This window comes from Lissotriton vulgaris, chromosome 4_1 (assembly GCF_964263255.1).
Source record: "Lissotriton vulgaris chromosome 4_1, aLisVul1.2, whole genome shotgun sequence".
NCBI classification, from domain to species: Eukaryota; Metazoa; Chordata; class Amphibia; order Caudata; family Salamandridae; genus Lissotriton; species Lissotriton vulgaris.
Genome location: NC_141691.1, coordinates 132,285,845 through 132,307,605, shown reverse-complemented (window position 1 = coordinate 132,307,605; position 21,761 = coordinate 132,285,845). Strand labels below are relative to the sequence as shown.

Sequence of the window (21,761 nt, the reverse complement as noted above, 5' to 3'; positions counted from 1 at the left end):
ATCTTTTAGGACTATGGTGGACCAAGTCTCTGTCCCTTCTTGAAGAGATGTCATTTTTAATTTTTGCGTTTTTATGTATTGGTTCAGGAACCGGAGGTCCAGGATGGATCTTAAGGTTTTGTCCACCTTAGGTACGAGTAAGTAGTTCAAGTACACCCCCTTGTTTATTTCTTTGAATGGTACTGTTTCTATGGCCTCTTTGTGGAGGAGTTCTTGTGCTTCCTCTATGAGTAGCGCTAATTATTTTCCACCATAAGTGTGGAAGGGTATACTCAGATGTGAGTCCCTTGCTCATTGCACCATCAGGATTCAAGCAAGCCGGGCCGAAGACGGCTGTAATGCCAGAAACCGGTCCCCGGAAGCTTGTTTCCTTCCCAGTACAAGAATTAACTTGGTAGTTTGGTCTGCCCTGTTCCCATGATGCACTGGGCCAGGGACAGACTAATTTGCATGTAGCCAGGTTCTGAGCTGGGATGGTGCAGTGAGCTAAAAAACGGTGATGGATCAAGCCCTGATCTGTTGACTGGGTATGAGTGTTCTGTTTAATTCAGATACTCTGTCCATCACCACCCCCTTTTCTGAATCATTTTGTCCACCATAAGTGTGGAAGGGTATACTCAGATGTGAGTCCCTTGCTCATTGCACCATCAGGATTCAAGCAAGCCGGGCCGAAGACGGCTGTAATGCCAGAAACCGGTCCCCGGAAGCTTGTTTCCTTCCCAGTACAAGAATTGGCTTGGTAGTTTGGTCTGCCCTGTTCCCATGATGCACTGGGCCAGGGACAGACTAATTTGCATGTAGCCAGGTTCTGAGCTGGGATGGTGCAGTGAGCTAAAAAACAGTGATGGATCAAGCCCTGATCTGTTGACTGGGTAGGAGTCTTCTGTTTAATTCAGATACTCTGTCCATCACTACCCCCTTTTCTGAATCATTTTGTCCACCATAAGTGTGGAAGGGTATACTCAGATGTGAGTCCCTTGCTCATTGCACCATCAGGATTCAAGCAAGCCGGGCCGAAGACGGCTGTAATGCCAGAAACCGGTCCCCGGAAGCTTGTTTCCTTCCCAGTACAAGAATTGGCTTGGTAGTTTGCTCTGCCCTGTTCCCATGATGCACTGGGCCAGGGACAGACTAATTTGCATGTAGCCAGGTTCTGAGCTGGGATGGTGCAGTGAGCTAAAAAACGGCGATGGATCAAGCCCTGATCTGTTGACTGGGTATGAGTGTTCTGTTTAATTCAGATACTCTGTCCATCACCACCCCCTTTTCTGAATCATTTTGTCCACCATAAGTGTGGAAGGGTATACTCAGATGTGAGTCCCTTGCTCATTGCACCATCAGGATTCAAGCAAGCCGGGCCGAAGACGGCTGTAATGCCAGAAACCGGTCCCCGGAAGCTTGTTTCCTTCCCAGTACAAGAATTGTCTTGGTAGTTTGGTCTGCCCTGTTCCCATGATGCACTGGGCCAGGGTCAGACTAATTTGCATGTAGCCAGGTTCTGAGCTGGGATGGTGCAGTGAGCTAAAAAACGGTGATGGATCAAGCCCTGATCTGTTGACTGGGTATGAGTGTTCTGTTTAATTCAGATACTCTGTCCATCACCACCCCCTTTTCTGAATCAATTATTTTCCTGAGCACGCTTTCTTTTTGAATTTCCTGTTTGGTGGTTTCTTTTCCAGTTCTGTGCAGTATCCGAACTGTATGATGTTCAGTATCCATTTGTCTGTTATTTTCTTACATTCCTGGAAAAAGTGTTTTTGTCTGCCTCCTACTGGTGTTACATGTTTGTTGACCTTTAGCCCTTGTAACCCTTTTTTCTTGGCTTTGTTGTGCCCCTCCCGTGGAGGTGTTGTGGGGGTGGGTATGCTTGGTGGTGTGGAGTCACTTTGAGGTGGGATGCTGGCCCCCTCTTTTTGTTTGCCCTGGTCCATGCGCCCTCCCCCGAAAGGACTGGCCCAAAGCTGGTATTGCCAGGTTTGCTTCTGCTGGCCCTGCTGTGCTTGACTGTCGCCCTGGTAGCTCTGCTGGAATGCCTGATGGGACGTTCCCGGCTGGTTTCCCACTCTTCCGCATGGCCTCCGTGTTGGGGTGCCTCTTTTCATTCCTCTGAATTGCAAGGTCCCCATGGATCTTGCAGTTTAATTTTCCTTTTTCAGTTGGGAGAGTTTCTCATCCACTGGTGCTCTGAACAGGGTTTCGCCATTGAAGGGAGTGTTCAGAATGTTATTATGTACTTCCGGCTTGAAGCCTGAAATCCTCAGCCAGGCATGCCTTTTTTTCTGTGACCCGATCATCATGAGCCTGCTGGATGTGTCTGCAGCATCCAGGGCTGATTTCAGGCATCAGTTAGTTATATTCTTGCCTTCCTCTACCAGGTGCGTAGCTCTATGTTGGTATTGCTCAGGGAGGTGTTTGAGCAGCTGCCCAACCTCGTCCCAATGCTGGTATGTATGTCTGTTGAGTAGGGCATTAGAGTTGGCAATGCGCCAGTGTACTGCTGCATTCCTCTCTATTTTCCTTCCAGTCAGGCCTATCCTCTTACTTTCTTTGTCTGGTGGTGGGCCTGAGTTTGTGGGAACGTTGGCCCTCTTTCTGGCCGTTGCTGCGATGATGGAGTCAGCCGTGACAGATCCCTGGATGTAGGGAGGATCCTTAGAGGAGTGTTTGTTTTTCTTCTCTGTCCTAGTTGTGACAGACCTGCAGCTTGCTAGTTCCTTGAATGCCTCCTTCCCCTGGTCCATGAGACTTGGTAGCATGGGGAGGAATGGACTCCTGGTTTGGCTGGGGAGCAGGGTCTCTAAGAGGATGCAGGCTTTCGATTTTTCTTCCTCCAGTTTCACTCCATAAGCTGTTGCAGCATTCCTGATGACCATGTTATAGATCCAAATGTCATCTGATGGCGAAGGCCTCGAAGGATAGGTCTCCACGGCCTGTTCTGAGCTTTTGGCGTCGAGGTCCTGCCAATCCAAGTCCTGTGCCACAGAGGATGCGGACTCCCAACTTGTGCGCTGGTCTTCCTCGCCTTCCTCGTCATAGTATAGGCCCTCTTCCTCTTGGTGTTCTTGGGGCTCGGGAGTTTTCGGCAGCTCTTCGGAGTCGAACTCCTCTTCGTCCTCGACTTCGATGATAGTCGTCGCCGGCTTCGACGGGATGGTGAACCTCTTCATCCTTTAGTCGAATTCTCTTTTCCTTTGAAGGATAATATCCATTTCGGCCTCGAGCCTTCTCTTCTTCTTTCCCAACTCGGCGGCCTGTTCGGCATCGCGTGTTTTGGAAGATCTCTTCGACGTAGATGTCTATTTCGAAGTAGCCTTCGGGTCCTTTTCCTTCAGCATCGAGCGCTCCTTTTTCGGGGACGTGCTTCGACGGCCTAGGCTTCTCTTGTGTTTTCGCCACTTGGGAGTCCTTTTCGAAAGATACGTTGGGCTGTTTATCCCTGGATGCAGCTGCAGCCGTTAAGATTTTCGGCGCTAGCGCTCCTTTCGTGGACTTAGACTCTGTTTTTCGAGAGTCTGGCTCAGGCTTTTGAGAGTCTGTCAGGGTTTTAGGGGTCGACGTCTATCCTACCTCTTTTGTAGTTTTCTTATCGGTCTCTACGACCGTGAAGTCATCTGGTCCCTCTGCGATGTTGTCCTCTTCGTCACTGGAGAGGCCCAAGTCACGAAGCAACGGAGGTTGGCCTTTTCCTTGCATGCTGTGGTTGGCTATCCTCTGCCTCTCTCTAATCCTGAGAGTCTTCGGGGTGAATACGGAGCAGGCGTTGCAATCCTTGCTTTCGTGGTCGACCGGCAGGCAGAGGTTGCAAACCGGGTGCTGGTCCTTCTGCGCATATTTGTGGTGGCAATTGCGGCAGAATTTGAACGGAGTCTTGTCCATTCCTGCACTCAGGGGGCCCCCTGTGTGCGCATTCTGCATTGGACGTCGACGTTTTCGATGTTCTCCTCCTTCGTCGTCCCGGCTCAGTGGTCTTGTTCCTGGATGTATCTTTTTAGGTAGATTTCAGTCTTTTCCTTCTTCGTTTTTCAAAAAACTCTGGAACTTCTCAGTGACGATCCAGACCCAACGGCAGAAAAAAGAATTTGAAGATGGCGCCCAAAGGTGGGAGCTTCTGCTGTGTTGGACCCGGCCCTTTTGGCAGGTTCACCCGAGACTTTTTGCTTTTTCCTAGCCTGTTTCTGGAACCTGGTGTTGGTGATTTTAGGCCTCTGCGCACTTTTTCACTGTGGTACAGTGTAAAGTGCGTGAGCTCTCTGTGTATGTGTGGTGAGTGACCTGCCCTCCCATGGGAATGAATGGGGAATATGTATGCCCATGGTAGTTCCTGATGTGTGGGGAGTGCAGGGTCGAGTTTGGTATGAGAGAACCCTGGAGACTGAATGCTGCGCAATGATATATGCGGCATGACTGTGTCTAGTGGAGAAGTGCCACTTTTAAGTTGGCATATTTGTGTAATTTGTGTCTGGCGTGTGATTGGCTGGTGAGCCTGGCCCAAGAGTGCCTGGGCCTGCTTGTGGATTGACTGTCTGGTTTGAGAGTGGCCGGGGCTGGGGAGCCCCAGGAGGTTGTCTGAGTCAGCCCGTGGATGAAAGGCTGCATCTGCTGCCAGGGAAGTGGGACGAGATGGCACCTGGGAGTGACCAGGGCTGTGCCTGCCTGACCACAATGCTGGCTCCACCTCCCGCTGGGCGACTGTCACCCCTGTCCCTGACACTGAAGAGAGTTCCCTATAACCAGTTCTAGCTGGTTCTCACACTGCCTGCACAAAGACTTCAAAGATTTTTCTCTGTATAAGAAGGGGCTGTGTCCCCTTCCAGTTTGTTCTGGTTTCTGACTTGAATCCTACCAGGGGCGTGCTGCTGCTTGGGCCCAGGGGAATCCCTGGGCCCTGCCCAGCCCCTGGATATCTGATAGACCTTCCTGGATGCTGGAGGACTCTTCTTTGCAGGGAGTGGTTTTGCTCCACTTTTCCTCCTCCAGGACTGCTGGGACCTTTTTGCTGGCTTCTAGTGTCTGCCCAGGACCTTGTCCTTGAATCCTGAGCTACCTGTGACCCTTCTTGATGCAGGGGTTACCTCTGAGGACTTGTGGGGCTGTCCGTGCTCCCAGCGCGATGTGAGCGCTTTATTATGGCTCTGCAGCGTGGAGCTGCTCCCTGTACTGCTCTTTGTGCCTTGCAGGTGCCTTCCCTGCTTGGCGCCCGATTCGCGCTATTTTTGTAAATTACGGGTGCCACCCAGTTTATTAAGTGACTTAGCGGGTGCCACCCCGCGGCTATACTTTATTGGAATTCGAGGGTGCCACCCCTCATTATTGCCCCGTGCCTTCACCGCCGCGGCCCTCGCGCCGCAGAAACCGGAAGTCAGGCACTTTTGGCCGGGACGGGGGCGGGGCCTGCAATCCGGCAGGAAGTCCCGCCCGCCGTCGGCCGAAGGAGTGAAGTGAAGCGGCCTGAGAGGGGGAGAGGAAGATTGCGCCTGCCGCGGTGGGGCTCCCGTGACCAAGAGGGAGCCCCGCACCCAGAGAAGAGGCGGCTGGAGGAACCGGCGGGGCTCCGGTACCAAAGAGGAGCCCGCGCTGTCTGAGGAGTCCGGTGAGTGGAGCTGCCAGATAGAGAGGGGGGCGCGAGTGCGAGGCACAGCGTAGGAGTCCCTGGCTATAGCGGGACTCCCACGCGCAGGGGGGACACTTGTTTGTGCTGTAAGGAGAGGGGGGGCGTCGGGACACATTGCCGGTGGCGCGATCTGTGCTCCCCCGGGCCAGGGTGTGTACAGAGTCCCCAGTGGGGACTCCAACGACGAGGGCCTGAGTGGTTGTGAGCCTGTGAGGCTCATGGCAGCATTTCCTTGATGTCGAGCCCCCGAGGGGGGCTCCACCGACCCCCACAGTTAGGCTCAGGGGGCATATTTGTTCGGAGCCTGTGTGGCTCTGCTTTGGCCAGTTGTTTTAAAGTTCCACAGAGGACTTGGGGCATGTGTATTGATAGAGCCAGATGGCTCCAACGCCCACAGCTGTGTCAAGAGCCTGTGTGGCTCCAGCGTTTGGGCGCAGATTTGTCAGAGCCTGTGTGGCTCCAGCCTGCAGATTTGAGTCAGAGCCTGTGTGGCTCCAGTTTGGCGCAGCTTTTGTTCTAAGGGTCAGTGAGGACCCTGTCGCAGTTTTGACTTCTCAGCTGCCCAGCAATTAGTGGGCAGCTGCACCGTTTAGGCCTTTTTGTGATTGCTTACAGCTGCCCAGCACTTCGTGGGCAGCTGCCACGTTTAGGCTTTTACTTTTGACTGGCGCTGCCTGGCAGCGCGCCCTGACATTTGGACACAGGGCGTCGTAGCCCCAACAAGGCCAGTTGGCCTAGGGACTGCCACAGGTGGTGGCTTATGTAGGTTTTGCGCAATTGTATGGTTATTGCACCTCTGAATGTGTTTTCTTGCATCATGTGTTATTCCTGCACCTCTGAATGTTTTTAGGCATCATGTGATTTTTGCTCTATTGTATTGTTCTGGCACCTCTGAATGTTTTTAGGCATCATGTGTCTTTCTTTTCCCTGCGCTGCACCTCTGAATGTTTTAGGCATCATGTGTCTTCTTCCGCTGCACCTCTGAATGTATTTTATTGCTTCATGTGCTTTGTTCTGAACACCGCTGAATGTGTAGGTTTATGCATCATGTGTTTCCCTTGTCTGTACACCTCTGAATGTGTTGGTTTATGCATAATGTGTCTTTCTTTCCCTGCGCTGCACCTCTGAATGTATTTTATTGCATAATGTGCTTTGTTCTAAACACCGCTGAATGTGTAGGTTTATGCATCATGTGTTTCCCTTGTCTTACACCTCTGAATGTTTTTAGGCATCATGTGTTTTTCCTTTACTACTCCTCTGAATGTGTTTCATGCATCATGGGTAATGTGTCCTTGTTTATACCCCTAGGTGCTGTGTGATACTTAGGTGGTTGTTCTTTTTAGTACAGGTGGTCCTAATGAGGTCCTGGTTCCTGTTACCAGTGGTTACTGGTTGTGTGCCATAGTTGCCAATTTGTGCTACTATGACTTTTAATCGTTATTATTCTTTATTCTAAAAGTGCTATTTCTGATTCTGACAGTGGCCCATGTGCCATAATAATCACAAAAAGGGAATGGACACTTGTATCTACAATAACCAGTGGCCCATGTGGCCCTGTCCTGTACATAATCCCTTGTGAATATTGCCCGTGCCAGTTGGCACCATGTATTTTGTGTGATACTATCTGATGTGTTTTTACAATACAAAAGTTATTTTATAATAATCTTGTGTGGAGTTCCTTTTGTGGTGTGCCTGGGATGTTGTTGCTGTTGTGTGCTGGCGCAAATGCTTTACACATTGCCTCCGAGTTTAGCCTTACTGCTCGTGCCAAGCTACCAGGGGGTGAGCAGGGGTTATCTTGGCGTGTGACTCCCTTGCCCTGACTAGAATGGTGGTTTCTACCTGGCTTTGGCGTCAGCCTTAGCCTATCAGAAATAGCCAGTTCTAACACGCAGGAATCGTGCCAAAGTCCTAGGAAGTACACCAGAAGGAGGGACGTCGACGCCCACCTGGGCTACGAGAAAAAAAAAAGAAAGAAAGAAAAGACTAAGATTCCGGACACAACCACTAGACCGCGGAATAATGCACAGCATAGTGAATCCAGAAAGATTCATGCTGCAAAACCACAGCACCGAAACCACACTCCTCGCAGTAACAGACAACATCCGGGCCCTCCTTGACAGAGGAGAGACTGTGGACCTCATCCTCTTAAGACCTCTCCGCATCCTCCAACACGTTCTCTCACCACACCTTAGCCCGCAGACTCCATGACGTGGCAATACGGAACAAGGCCCTCGACTGGATCCTCTCTTTCCTCTCCGGCAGAACGCAACGAGTCAGACTACCTCCATTTCTCTCAGAACCAACTTCAACCACCTGCGGAGTTTCATAGGATCCTACATCAGCCAGACCCTGTTCAACATCTACATGGCCCCGCTCGCATCCATCGTCCGAACACACAGGCTACCATGCCACAGCCACATCAGCCAACACCTACGGACCCTATTACTGGCTCCCCGTCGAGAAGAGAATCACCTTCAAGCTACTCACCCACGCACACAAGGCCCTCCACAACACCGCCACGCCAACCTGAAACCACCGCAGCACGTTCCACACTCCCCAGCGCTCTCTCAGCTCGACCCAGTTCTCCCTCGCAACGGTTCTTCAGATCAGGAAAGCAGAAAACAGAAGGGCGCTTTTTCTCCCTCCTCGCGGCTAGGGCACAGAACCCCTACCTTTCCACCTCCGACAGACGGCATCGCTCCTTAAGTTCCTTAAGGATCTCAAGACCTGGCTCTTCGATGGAACTCAGTGAGCCTCCAAGATCTGCGCACCCCCCCTCCCCACTGCCCTCCTTCCCTCAACGCCTTGAGACCTGTTCTTGGTACGTAGCTTGCGCTCTATAAACCCATTGATTGATTGAGTATCTTGGAAAAGGTATGCAGTACGAAACAGAATATATCTAATTTACTAAATCACACTTATTCTCATTCTTGAGTTTACTTAAAACATTACATTTTTTTAACTGATATAAATCTGTGCTAATACAGAACAACACTCCTATCTGCCGACAGTTTAATACAATAATGTGAACAGAAATATCTAAATTAAGTCATGCGTCCATGCACAGTTTAATGAGCAATTTAAAATGAGCGCCCAATACATTTTGGGACAAAAGTCCCTTCATCAGGGGCCAATCTAAAAAACAGAAAGAACAATAGTACAGGTATGGTAATGACACAACTGCAGTTATATAGACAAGCCAATAATTATTGTATATTACTATTATCTTAGTGAACAAACCAAACTATAATGATAATATGATGTAGTGAATAGTGAAATAGATTGACGCTTGATAAACAGTTGTCAAAAAAAGTCAGAAGCAATGTGCCCAAAGAGTGATCAAGGAGAGGAGTATAGATCCAGTATTAGATAAGAGTAATACCAGAACACCACCAAGGTATATGGAACAAACTGAAAAGTGCACCAAACAATACTTGAAAGAGATTATAGATTGAGGCGCAAATGAGTTTTAGACCGCAAAAAACGTGTGCCCATGTACTAATCCTATTTTGCGAGTTGCAAATCATTTTACGACTCGCAAAATAGGATTGAAAGTTTCACTTTTATTTTTTAAATGCATCCCGTTTTCCTTTAAGGAAAACAGAATGCATTTAAAAAAAAAAATCTGCTTAATTTAAAAGCAGTCCCAGAAATGGTCTGCTGACCCCAGCAGGCCACCATCCCTGGGAGTGCCAGCCATTCCCAATGGGGACACTAACTGTGCTTGCCTCATGAATATCCATGAGGCATACAATTTGCGACCCCATTGGGAACCACAAACAGTGTCTAAGTTGTACATCCCAATTTGCGAGTCGCAAATTGGAGGGTGCAAATGTGACGCAATTTGTGAGTCGCAAATTGGCAGGACGTGCATCTGGTCCTAAATGCTATAAAACCCGTATAACAAGATAAAGTATATGAAAGTGAAAAAATAAGAAGAAAATGAAGATAAATGTGCAATTAACCATGGAGGTTACCCAAAAGCATAAAAAAGAAGATAAAGCTTGTGCATAATTGTGTCAACATATGAGAATGTGCAAAACATTATTATGAAATGATGAATTTTTATGCACATATAGCATATGAACAATCCTGTTATATGACAAAAAAAGCCTCTTTATATCAGATATGTCACCATCTACATGAGTTTAGGAAATAAAAAAAAAGTCTATGCCTGAGCCTAAAGTGGAGTATAAACATGGTATATTTACAAAAAACAACTAATGTCCATTTTGTCATTGAGCCCTCTTGGGTTCATTGTATTTAACCTCCTAATCCAAAATACTTCTCTTTGTAGCAATAGTTTAGAGTTGTTACTTCCAGGGCTAATGTTGAGGACCTCTATAATATAAAACCGTAGCTGAGCTATGGTGTGTCTATATTCTGACAATGTACAGGCAGGTTAGAATTTGTGTTTTTATTGCGGATTTTGCTCTTGTGTTCCTTTACTATGATTTTAATCATCCTCTCTGTCTTACCAACATACAACAGAACACATGGTCCTTCGATACAATAAATCAAGTTGCTAAAATTACAGTCTGCCGAATGTGTAAGATTAATCTTTTCACCTGTTCTGAGATGAACAGAATTGCAATGTACATAGTTGAAACACTTTTTAGTGCCTTCAGCCTGTTTAATGTTTGGTGTTTTTGTGTGGACAGTATCTCCTTCAAATTATAAATCTGGTGTTCGCGCAAAGAGGCTTGTGTTAAAAAGGCGATGAGAATCAGGTTCATGCTGCAAGAGCTCCCAACGTTTATTAATTATATTTCTGATAACAGTGAACTTCATGGAAAATTTTGACACGAAAATCATTAGTTGAGATTTAGCTATTGAATTCTTTTGAAGAAGTGTTTTGCGGTCCACAGCAAGTGCTCGAGATTCAAGATTTTCTAAAAGTTGTAATGGAAATCCTCTGTCAACATATTTCTTTTTTTGTTAATCTAACATGACCATTCAGGATGTCGGGTCTGATGAAATTCTTGTGGTTTTCAAAAATTGGGAATAAGGTAGGTTACGTATTAGGATGGTTTGATGGAAGCTGTAAATAGCAAGAAGTTATTAGTCTGTATTTTTTTTTAACATGCTGGTACCGATGCCTGTATATGTAATCTCCACCCAGACGTTAAGGAATGCAAGATTAGTCTCACTGATGGTGTTTGTAAATTGGATTCTGGAATTCCTGGTGTTAAAAGTCCTGATATGAGCTTCTAAGCTTTGCTTTGTATTTTTCCAAATAAGAAAGATATCATCAATGTAGCAACAATAAATTACCAAATTCTCTGTTCAAGAAAGATTAGTCAATATGTGCTCATGTTTGAACTTGGCCCTGAACATGTTTACGTGCGCAGGAGCCTCTGCGTAACCCATAGATGTCCCACTCAGTTGAAGAAATAATTCGGCACCTCACTCAAATTAGCTGTGGTGTAAGCAATAGTGCAAAATCTCCAACAACAAAAAAGTGATGCATTCTTAAAGATGATGGTTGTAATAATGCCCATTTGATCGCTTCAAGTCCTTCACGGTGGGGAATGGACATATACAGTGCTGTGACATCTATGGTGCAAACCCACTAATCCTTGTTGCTTTTTAGTGAAGCTTTTCCAGCCGGAGTAGAAAATCGGTCATGTCTTAAAGGTAGGAGCATGCAAACACAACAGGTGATGGACCGAATGTGGATCAATGTCACACACTCACCCCAGTCCAAAGATCTGGGCCCAAATCCATCGTTTTTTTGCACTCCACACCACCCTGGGTTAGACAATGGCGATATGCAAATCAGCTCTGACCCTGTGCCCCATAGGAACAGTCCAGTCCGAACTACAAAAGCCATGTCCTTCCCAGAACGGAATCAAGCATCCGAGGACCGGACCGGTTTCGAGGTAACACCTCTCATCAGCCCGGCTAGCTTGACTCCAGTGGTGTGGAGTGCCTGGGACCCACGTCTGGGCATCCCCAGCGCACTTAGGGCGGAATATGCAAACACAACAGGTGATGGACCGAATGTGGATCAATGTCACACACTCACCCCAGTCCAAAGATCTGGGCCCAAATCCATCGTTTTTTTGCACTCCACACCACCCTGGGTTAGACAATGGCGATATGCAAATCAGCTCTGACCCTGTGCCCCATGGGAACAGTCCAGTCCGAACTACAAAAGCCATGTCCTTCCCAGAACGGAATCAAGCATCCGAGGTCCTGACCGGTTTCGAGGTAACACCTCTCATCAGCCCGGCTAGCTTGACTCCAGTGGTGTGGAGTGCCTGGGACCCACGTCTGGGCATCCCCATCCACTGGCTACTACATCTGGCTAGATACTGTTACCCATTCCTTTAAGGGAGTAGTTACTTAATATATCCCCCTTGTTGAACTTATGCCCTAAGATACAAGACGGGCATGCTATCGTCAATGTGGTACGAATGATCGTTTAGTACAGTTGTTTGTTACTACTTTTTCTTTTTATACAGTTCAACTTAAACATACCCCTACTAGCATGGAACCCCCTTCTAAAACTTCTAGTACAGCGCCTAATCTCCCTTGGCTAGACGATTTAAACAGTATGTGTAATATCAGGTATACTCTTGTTACCTCACCCAATCCGGTAACTAACACCAGCTCGCTAGCCCGCTGCGTTAGTACACAGAGGCTTCTACCGACACCCATAAAAGTAAATGCAAAAAGTACAACTCCCGTTAAGGTCACATCTGGTAAAAGGAAACATGACGGAGTTGGAGAAAGTGGGTCCCAAACCAAAACCTCAAAACTGCAGAGTGCGTCTTCAGATATAAACCCGCCTGTTATCACGGATCTGTTAACTCCAGAGATGAGCAAAAAACTAGATGATCCAGCATCCTCTCCCCAATTGGTTTTACTGACCATGATTGAACAATTGATCAAAACTATTATCCATCCCCTGATCGAAAAAATTAATTCCTTGGGGGATAGACTGATGGGGATTGAGGAAATTGTTAAACTCAATCTGGCACAATCTTCCCACACTGTAACATCTAAGTGTTCACCCCATGCTGGTCTTCTTAATCCGCCCAAACAAACTATGCAAAACACAGCTCCCCCAACACAAGTAACAGTCTCCACTGCTGTGTGCCCACTTGTCCCTAAAGCACCTCCCATACCTGCCACAGATCGCAATGTTGAGCCTAGATTAAAAAGTATTAAGATTCCTCGTATTAATCTTCCCCCAGAGGCCGCTCCATTCATGTCCATCCTATTGGGGGTTCCTCCTCTGAAACATGGAAAATCTGAGAGAACCACCGTTCTGCTAAATAAAGTCAAGTTTTGGCTATCGAAAAATAGACCCTTACCCCATAACCTTGATGGCAAGATAGTCAGCGTGAGGAGAGTGGGATGGTTGGGTCCCCTTCGAAAAGATATCCGTGGCGACCTGGTTCTAATCAGATTTAGGAGCAGACAAGTTGTCCCCTATCTCCAGTCTTGGCAGCCCCAAGAAGGTGATGGTCCTATAACAACTTGGGACCTACATGACTTTTACCCAAGTGAATCTTATACCCCCTTCTGGCAACAAACTGCCGATCACAACACTAAGCTGGGTTATAGATCCTGCCCATCAATTGAGCGCAGTTTCCCCTCCTTTAATCGATTCATTTTTCCACAAAGCAGTTTTAAGTATAGCAACCTACCTCAATATAACCCTTTCACGCCATATAATATCTGTCATTATTAGGCTGATGCATACCGTGTAAATTACTCAGACAATAATAACTACTGGGATAGCTAACTCTATTTAACCTAATGAGATTATGTTGCTTTTAAAATGTATGTTGTTTGTTAATTTATGATTGTATTTTTTAAACTGTATGCTTTCATGGTTTGAAACAAAATCGAATAAAGCTTAATGAATTGATTAGGGAACCTTGTGATCATATGTTTACCCCTTCCCTTGATTTTTTATTTCCTTCCAGCAAGTGACATTGTGCTCGTAAGTACTTTGGTTTTTGAATTGTTGTATTGTTAGAGATATGCTGTATGGTGTTGGTGTTGGTGTTGTGGCAGTGTTTAGTTAATGAAAAGGTTAGATGGTTGAACGGGGGAATTTATTATTAGTAAGGCTCCTAGAAATCCATTTTTACGGATTTTTACAGATAAATACAGACAGATAACAATGTGTTTTCTGTCTGCATATATTTTTAAAAGGGAATAAATACATAAAATTGGTCTTCTTTTAAGTGACTTTCTGTGCTGTCTTTCATGAAATGTAGTCCAACCGCTGAGTGGACTACAGGGTTGAAATTTCTCTGAATAACGGCATTTTTCAACATACATTTGTGGTAAAATGCTCATATTTACCAGTGGATGTACTGTTATGTAATATTTTGCAGCTTAAGTAGTTAAAACACGACGGACATTAAATTATGACTGCATGTTTATCAGTTAAATAAATATGGAAATGTACAGTTTTACAACTTCAAATATCTGAAAAACACAATATATATGGATAAATACAGATAAAATGGCCCAAAAGTAAATCTGGATAAATACAGACGTAAATGTTAAAAAAAATACAATAAAACTGGGAGCCCTAATTATTAGTTAAAGTCACTCACTGACTGTATATGAGGGGTGTGCTTTTAGCACAGATGGAGTTTAGGGAGTAGTAAAGATAAGGATTTTGTAGTGAGTGATTGCTTACCTGAAAATCTTATGGTAGAGATGCAGAGTATCTGCCCTAGGCAATTACAGGCCCAAACAGACAACACCCTTAACCTGCAGACCTTTACCTGGACCACCTTAGCCCCAAGTCTAAAAAGCCTCAGTGAACTTGAGCCAATAGAAATCCTAGCCCTTACCAATCCAAACAATAGCCCTAGAACCTAGAGCTAATGGAAGCCCTAGCCCTAAATACCAATCAGAGCCTTAGACAAAGAAACCACTCAGAACCCAAGTCCTAACTGCTAGCTTCATAGAAACATAAGACCTAGGAGCCAATCGGAACCCAAGCAATCATAACCTATACTGTAACCCCTAGGTCCACTAGTAACCGTAGCCTTATCCCAATCAGAACCAAAGCTCTTTCAATCAATCAGAGCCCAAGCTCTAGCTCCAACTGAATCCCTAGTCCCACGAGCCAATCACAACCCTAGCCTTAATCCCTAGGTTCAATAGTAACCCTAGAACTGTGGGCTAATCAGAACACAGATGCATAACACAATAACATCCTTGTTCTAAGGACACACAAACTTAAACTTAAGAGGCTGTACAAGGTGTGAGAAGTGGAGGAAAGCCTACTCTGGTGACTTTGGACCCAGGCCCAATCATTTAGCCTGAAACTGGCATGCAGAGGGGAAAAGGAAGCTGGTGCTCAGCTCACAATCTCCTTGGTTGCAGGAGGGCCCAAAACACACTTTGCTGTTCCTGTTCAACCCTGCAGGTAAAGCTCAATTTAGAACCACTAAATAATGCATTTCATGCATTGTTGTTACTACCCCAAAAGCAAGTGCTAAACCCACTCCCAAACACAATTTAAACCACAAAAATCAGATTAAGCAGTCTCTATACAACTAAAGCAAGGGTTTGGATTTCGTTTTTTGCCTATTTTGATTGTGTTTTTGTGGAGGGTAGAGACTTGGGCTTTAGTAACTTTAGGAGAGTTTAGGGAAAACAAGGAAAGAAAGTTAAGCAGCCATGCACACACAACAAATGCAGATTTAAAGTGAAATTGCACTGCAGAAACTACCTGCTCATTCCAACTTTACTTAGGTCTTGCTCTCTGGTCTGCTCAGTGCTCACAGAAGCTCAGGCCTGATCACTTGTATGCAGAGCGGGTAAGAGAAAGGAGCTTGTGCTCAGCTCACACTCTCCTTGGCTACGGACTGGCCCAATAATACTTTCTGTTTAACCCTGCAGCTAAGCTCCAATTTAAAGCCAATACAGAATGATTTTAGGGGTGGTTAGAGCAGGTTTTTGTGTCATAATTTTTTATTGGAGTTCCAAGATAGGCAATTTCATAGGTTACAAAACAATATAATAAATATAAATCAGTATGTGAGCAGGTTTTTAAGTGCGTGAAAAGCAAGTCCCCTCCCAACACACAATTTAAACCACAGAAAGCAGATTAAGCATTCTCTATACACTCAAGCTAGCTTTTGGATTTGATTTTTTTTGCCTTTTTTTGGAGTTGGGTAGAATGGGGGGGGGGGTAGACTTGGGCTTTAGTAACCTTAAGGACAGTTTATGGAAAAACAAGAAAAGAAAGTTAAGCAGTCGCACACAATAAAACTATCAGATTTAAATGGACAATTGCAAAACAGAAACTGCCTGCTCTTACCACCTTTGTTTAGCCTCGTTCACTGCTCACAGCTGGGGAAGGGGCTCTAAATTGATAACTATTTCCCTTTTGCACTGTATAAGAACGCAATAAGCCTGAAAGAAGGCCTGGAAAATCGAAATGCCCGCATTCGATACAAAAGTTTCAAATTCTGCCAACAGTTGCCGGCCCGCCACCACATCATTAAAAGGACCTCATTTGCACTCAAAACTAAATCCACTAACAGCGAGAAACAGCAGGGAAATGTTAACATTTTCTCCCTGCCCTCTCACCTGGTAGAAAGAGAAGCTGAGAGACAGTTATAGGAGCAAAAAGTAAAACTGCAAGAGAGAAAGGTCAAACAAATAAAAACATCTGGTACATGGAAAACATTTGCTACATGGTCAGCCACTTCACATATTGCAAATTTCGGTAATAGGAAAATCAGTCTCCATGTCAAAATGCTTCATAAAGTAACAATATATGCAAAATAATTAAGTGCAACAGCTGCTCATCATTAGAACAATTTTCGATATTTTGTAATTCAAATTTCACCCTTGGCAATGTCATACTCCGAGGAATTGTTTCGGTTCTTCCTGCTGTCATATTTACATTTCATCTCTAATATCTTTAAACAGGAGGTCACCTCTCATTAGAGGTCTAATACTTTAAGAGGAGTTTTATGCTTAATGTAATTTAGAACTACCCATTTCAAACAGCAATGCAAAATTAAACCAACAGTAGGACATCGATTCTAGCAGTGGCAGCTGGTGACATTTGAAAGTGGTGGGGCGTAGCGCGCGCGTGATACCCTTTTGACAAAGAACCTACAAGGTACTCTATATTACATTCATGAATGTAACAAGACGTACATCCAGGCTTTCTTCTGTAGACATTTTAATCTTTAAAAATGTCTTAAACTTGCTCTCTACACTCGAGTGTTTACATATATATATAAATTATTATTGTGAAGCCACTTTGTCTAATTACAATGTGCACTGCATTTTTGCAGACAATTTTGTCATTTTAGCTACAAGGAGGATTTTTTTCATCTCAGCCTCCGTGTCATTGCCCCAAAAGAATTTGGTCATAAAACTGGCTGTCATGGCCCAGGGTGAATAACGTGCACGTAACGTTTGTTCATAGTATTTAAACCCTGTATTTAGCAAGAGCATGGTTTTAGCTTCACCGGCCCTGCCAGCAGCACAGCGGTATGTCTCCCATTTGGCTGCAGCGAGGCCTCCCTGCTTGTCATGATTTTAATTTTTAGGGAAGTGATTTATTTCCATGTCGTGTCACTCGCGCAATTACCAGCCTCTTCTTTTTCAAGCGCAATGGTTAAAATCTGTAGACTTCCCCCTTGTAACATTAAGGACGGTCTCGCAGTGTGTGTTTGTAAAGTATGGCAAGAGTTTTTTTTAACAAACTTCAACCAAGATGTTTCCATACGTCTGGTTAACCTGTAGTAGTTGGCTATTTAAAAGCGTAATTGTGTGTTTGCCTGCCTTTTTTCCATAACAGTGCGGTTTGATCTGTCACGTAGACTGATGTTATCTTTAACCATTTACTCGTCCCTAAGCCTCATATTATTTCTGGCCTACCAAGATAAGCGCTCATGCTGCTAAATTGCAGTCACGGCTCGCTCACAGTGGGGGCCAGGGGGTGGGGATAAATAAAAGAAAAAAACGTACCTTGTCTTCGCTTGACCGGGTCCGCACCATCTCTGCTCTGGGGTCCCGTTGGCGCCTAGACTGATGGCTGCCAACTTGCCGAGACACAGTAGTAGCCAATCCTGATGCTGCTCTCTTTAGAGGAGAGCTGCTCTCTAAAGAGAGTAGCATCAGGATTGGGCTGAGCCTTGAAAAAACGTCGTTCTTTTTTTCAGCACTGGGGTACGTTGCATTAGGCAGGCAAACCCCTAATCTGTGGTTTTTTTTAAAACCACATAGTTTGCTAGTTGGAGAAGCCCTGCCGGGCAAACACCACATGCGCAGTGAGTGCGCACTGTGCCGGCACAGTCAGTCCAGCGCCACCCAGTGTCAGACAGTGCATACTGTCCATGTCCATGACACACACCACGGCCGCAGGGCAATAATTATTGGGCAATTTATTCGAGCGGCTCGTTAATTTATAAAACTTTTACTAACGCGCCGCTCGAATAAATTGCCTGATAATTATAGGTGGGGCAACGCCCAAACGCCCTAATGGTAAAACCGCCACTGGATTCTAGGTGTTAGTGGGTGGCTTCAACCTAGAAATAAGTCAGGAAACATGTAATTTCATGACCTGGTGTGGATGAGAAAAAACAGCAGGTGAAGGTCAAATGGGTATGGCAGCTTCCTCCCTTGATATAGAGTGGAAAGAGGCAAGGAAAACTAGCATATCATATTTCCACAAGAGATTTGAAAAAGTTATCACAAGAGCACCACTAGTGGAAAAGAGTGAACTTACTATTTAATGGGATACTTACATATTCCATCATATTGCTAGATTCACATTTCCTTCTACTCAACTTCCAGTGCAAACCAAGCTGAAAAAAAGAAAAATTCGGTATTATCGTAACTTGCACTAATATCTCTTGCATAAAAAATATAAAAGGGTGGTAGATTTAAAATGGATGACCTGATTTAGAATTTGGCGGCTGGGTACTCTGTTACAAATCTAAAGAATACCCTATCCATCTTATTACAATTGCCATAGGGTATAATGCAATTATAATAAAGCGGACAGGATGTCCATCATGCTTGCGACAGAGTAACACATTACCAAATTCTAAATCTGGCCCTATATTTAAAACAAGCATGCAACATTAAATCGATAACTATATTTCTAGTCAAATCATGTACTCTACATCATGAATTTCAATTTTTTATGTTCATTTTCTCAAGGGTCCACCACCTGCTATGTGACTGTTGCGTCCATACAGTAAGACCACAGGAGCTAGGGATAGAAGGCGGACATTAAGGATGCTGCCTTACATCCTGGAAAGTGGATACAATATTATTGGCAGCCTGTTGTGCAGAAAAAAGGGAAATTTGAAGAAGGTGAGTACCACCATTGTTGAGGCCAACCTGAAGACATGCGATTCGCCTTTTCCTTGCGGAGTCTCAACTTGGTGATCACCCTGGGGTCTTGGGAGCACAAGGGAGCAGTCAGTTTCTTTAAGCTTGGCAATGGCATCAGAGGTGTAGAGTTTTTGTGGTCGCCTAGCTCTCGTGCATCAAGGCACTCACTGGTGTTGGTCCGAACCAGCAGAGGGGACAAAAACAGAACAATTGGGCCACTCTCTGTGCTGGTCTCTGTGGTGCAGGAGGGCTTGTGGAGGTTCTGGCGTCTTCAGGCTAGGCAGGAAAACAGATCTGACTTCCTTAAGTGCACCAACCTTCTCCTGGGCAGCTACTGCTTGGCGGACAGCAGTTTCTTTATACCGGACATCGTTGTGAAGCCTGCAGACTGCAGGGGAGTAGCTCCTCTACTCCAAGGGAGATGCTGGGCAAAGTTCTGGCAACCCTCCAGGGTTTGTGGAGGTTACACAGCTGCAGGACAAGTCTAGTCTTTGTAATTGTTGAGTCTCTGTGCGGCAGGCACAATTTGGTGTCAAAAGTCCACAGCAGTCTTCAGTTCCTGCAGGCACGGCTCTTCAGTGTCCTCCTCATCTTTCTCGTCAGTAGAATCTGAAATTCTGGATTCAAGAAGCCCCATAAATACTATGTTTAGGGGCATTAGAGACTACCCTTGGGGTCACTTTGCCTCCTATATGACCACTTTCTCTGGGAATTGGGAATAACGCTGTCCAAATTTCCTAAATTCTGCCATCACCAAGATGGTGGAATTTTCCTAGAGCGGGGCACATCAGGCAGCTCACCTTAGGGGTGTGACTGTCCTGGGTGTGATCCACGCCTACTTCCATACTAATTTCTCAACTGACCTGGTGCCAAATGGGCCTCAGGGCAGGGAATGGCATCTTCCACACAGGTCTTGGGGATGCTGGGGTCCCCTATCAAAGGTGGCATGGCTTTGAAGCCTCCATCCTTGGTATGCTGATTCCTAGCAATCCTGTTTGAAAGAGGTGTAAACACCTCCTGCCAGAGGAGGCATTATTCCTGACCTCAGAGAGCAGAGCGGTCACCTCCTAGCGGGTCAGAAACACATATGTGGTGGCAAGCTGAACTGGACAAGTCAGCCATCATACTAGTGAACAAGTAGTTTTCAGGGGCTACTTCTAAGGTACCCTCTGTTCACACTGGAATCAGCGTAGGTTTGTTATTACGAGATGCTTGATACTAAACATCATTGGTTTCAGTGAAGCCATCATGTAGCTGGGGAACTCAATCACCAGTGCCCAGTATATATACTCAAGATGGCTTCCCTATTCACTGGCAATGTCCAAAAATCGACATGGACATCACAGGGGCAGATCGGCTCATACAGATATATCCACACATGTAAAATAATGCAGGCTTTACAGCCCTAAGGCAGGGGCAACTTACATATATTGATTGCATGCAATGACACACAGGAGGTGTGCCATGTTCTGTCTTCACTTTTGTCCGCACCATGTCACACAGCCTGCAATGGTAGTTTGAATGAATGTGGTAAAAGGCCCCTTAGGGTGGCACAATACATGCTGCAGCTGATAGGGACCCTCTGTAGCAACCATGCCCTAGTTACCAGGGGTACTAGGGACTTACAGGGGTATTAACACATAGTTGGCATATTGTCCACCTTAACCAGAAAGGGGGTTTAGGGAGAGCCTGGCCTGGCAGTTCAGGCTGTACTATTTCCATGAGGAGCAGGGTCAAGACTGATTTGTATATGGCTGCGTTCAAACTGGGGAAGCGTAGTGGGCTATAAATGATGGATTGGATTTGGTCAGTGCAACTGTTTGTGTCTGAGAGTAATTCAAGCATTGTACCCATCACCCTATTGTTTTTACATTTTATCAGGAGCAAGAAAGACTTCAGTGCCAGAGGAACCACCCACAACTTCAACATGCTGGTTAGCTATTTGCCCTCCGCAGATTACTGCCTATTAAGTCTGTCCATGTGAGTGCCTGAGCTCACTAGAGAGACATCTGTTATAACCATGTGAAAAGGCAATAGAGAATGGAGAACAACAGACAGAAAATTCTACTTCTTGCGCCACCAGAGAAAGAACTGCAGAGCAAGGGGCGACAGTTTTATCCTGCCATTCCTATTTGCTGATCCTGGCACCATTGTTCCTCCTTCAATCAAACCAAATCAATCAAAACAAGCTTTATTCGGTTAGTAAACAACCATAAAAGCATTCTATAAAACATCAAGTATAAAAACGTTAAAACATTTATCATAAATCATCACAGTGTGATATAAATAATTTATCACAGTGGGAAATAATAAAAATTAATGAAAAGTTCAATTACAAACTAGGTTATCATTATAAAATAATGTGCTAGGTGCATTTTGCGAAGAAGACCATATTTATCTTTGAAAGCAAAAAAAAGAAAAATTTCGCCTGGGAATTTAAAACACTAATTATGCTAAGAACATTATCATTTCCAAAGACTAAAATCATTTCATTTCCATGCCCGATTCATTTACTACATTCCATATCGTCTCCTAATACCCAGTGCTACTTTAATGAAACTCACCATTGCAGAACAAACAGTACAATTTTCCAATAGTTGCAAACACTCATATCCCTCTAGATATGTACATGGAGAGATATTTTTTAGTATTGGTCTCAAAAATCTCCTTCTCGGATCATCATAGAGTGTGCAAAAAAGTGTAAAGTTCATAGTGCTCCGGGGAGTACTATTAGCACAGGGACAGGAACTAAGGGTTTCCACCCACCTGGTTTGTCTAGGAAAAGCAAGCAAAAAGTGCA

At 45.3% G+C, this 21,761-nt stretch overlaps 1 protein-coding gene across 1 annotated transcript in view; it reads right to left on the bottom strand.

The window, feature by feature from the left end:
• The window catches only part of LOC147718467 (cysteine-rich hydrophobic domain-containing protein 1-like), a 293,993-nt gene that overhangs the window by 35,044 nt on the left and 237,188 nt on the right, over nucleotides 1–21,761 (bottom strand). Inside the window, exon 5 of the mRNA XM_086918388.1 lies at nucleotides 18,367–18,426. Coding sequence (XP_086774514.1) covers nucleotides 18,367–18,426 — 60 coding nt within the window. The remainder of the gene's footprint in view (nucleotides 1–18,366; nucleotides 18,427–21,761) is intronic.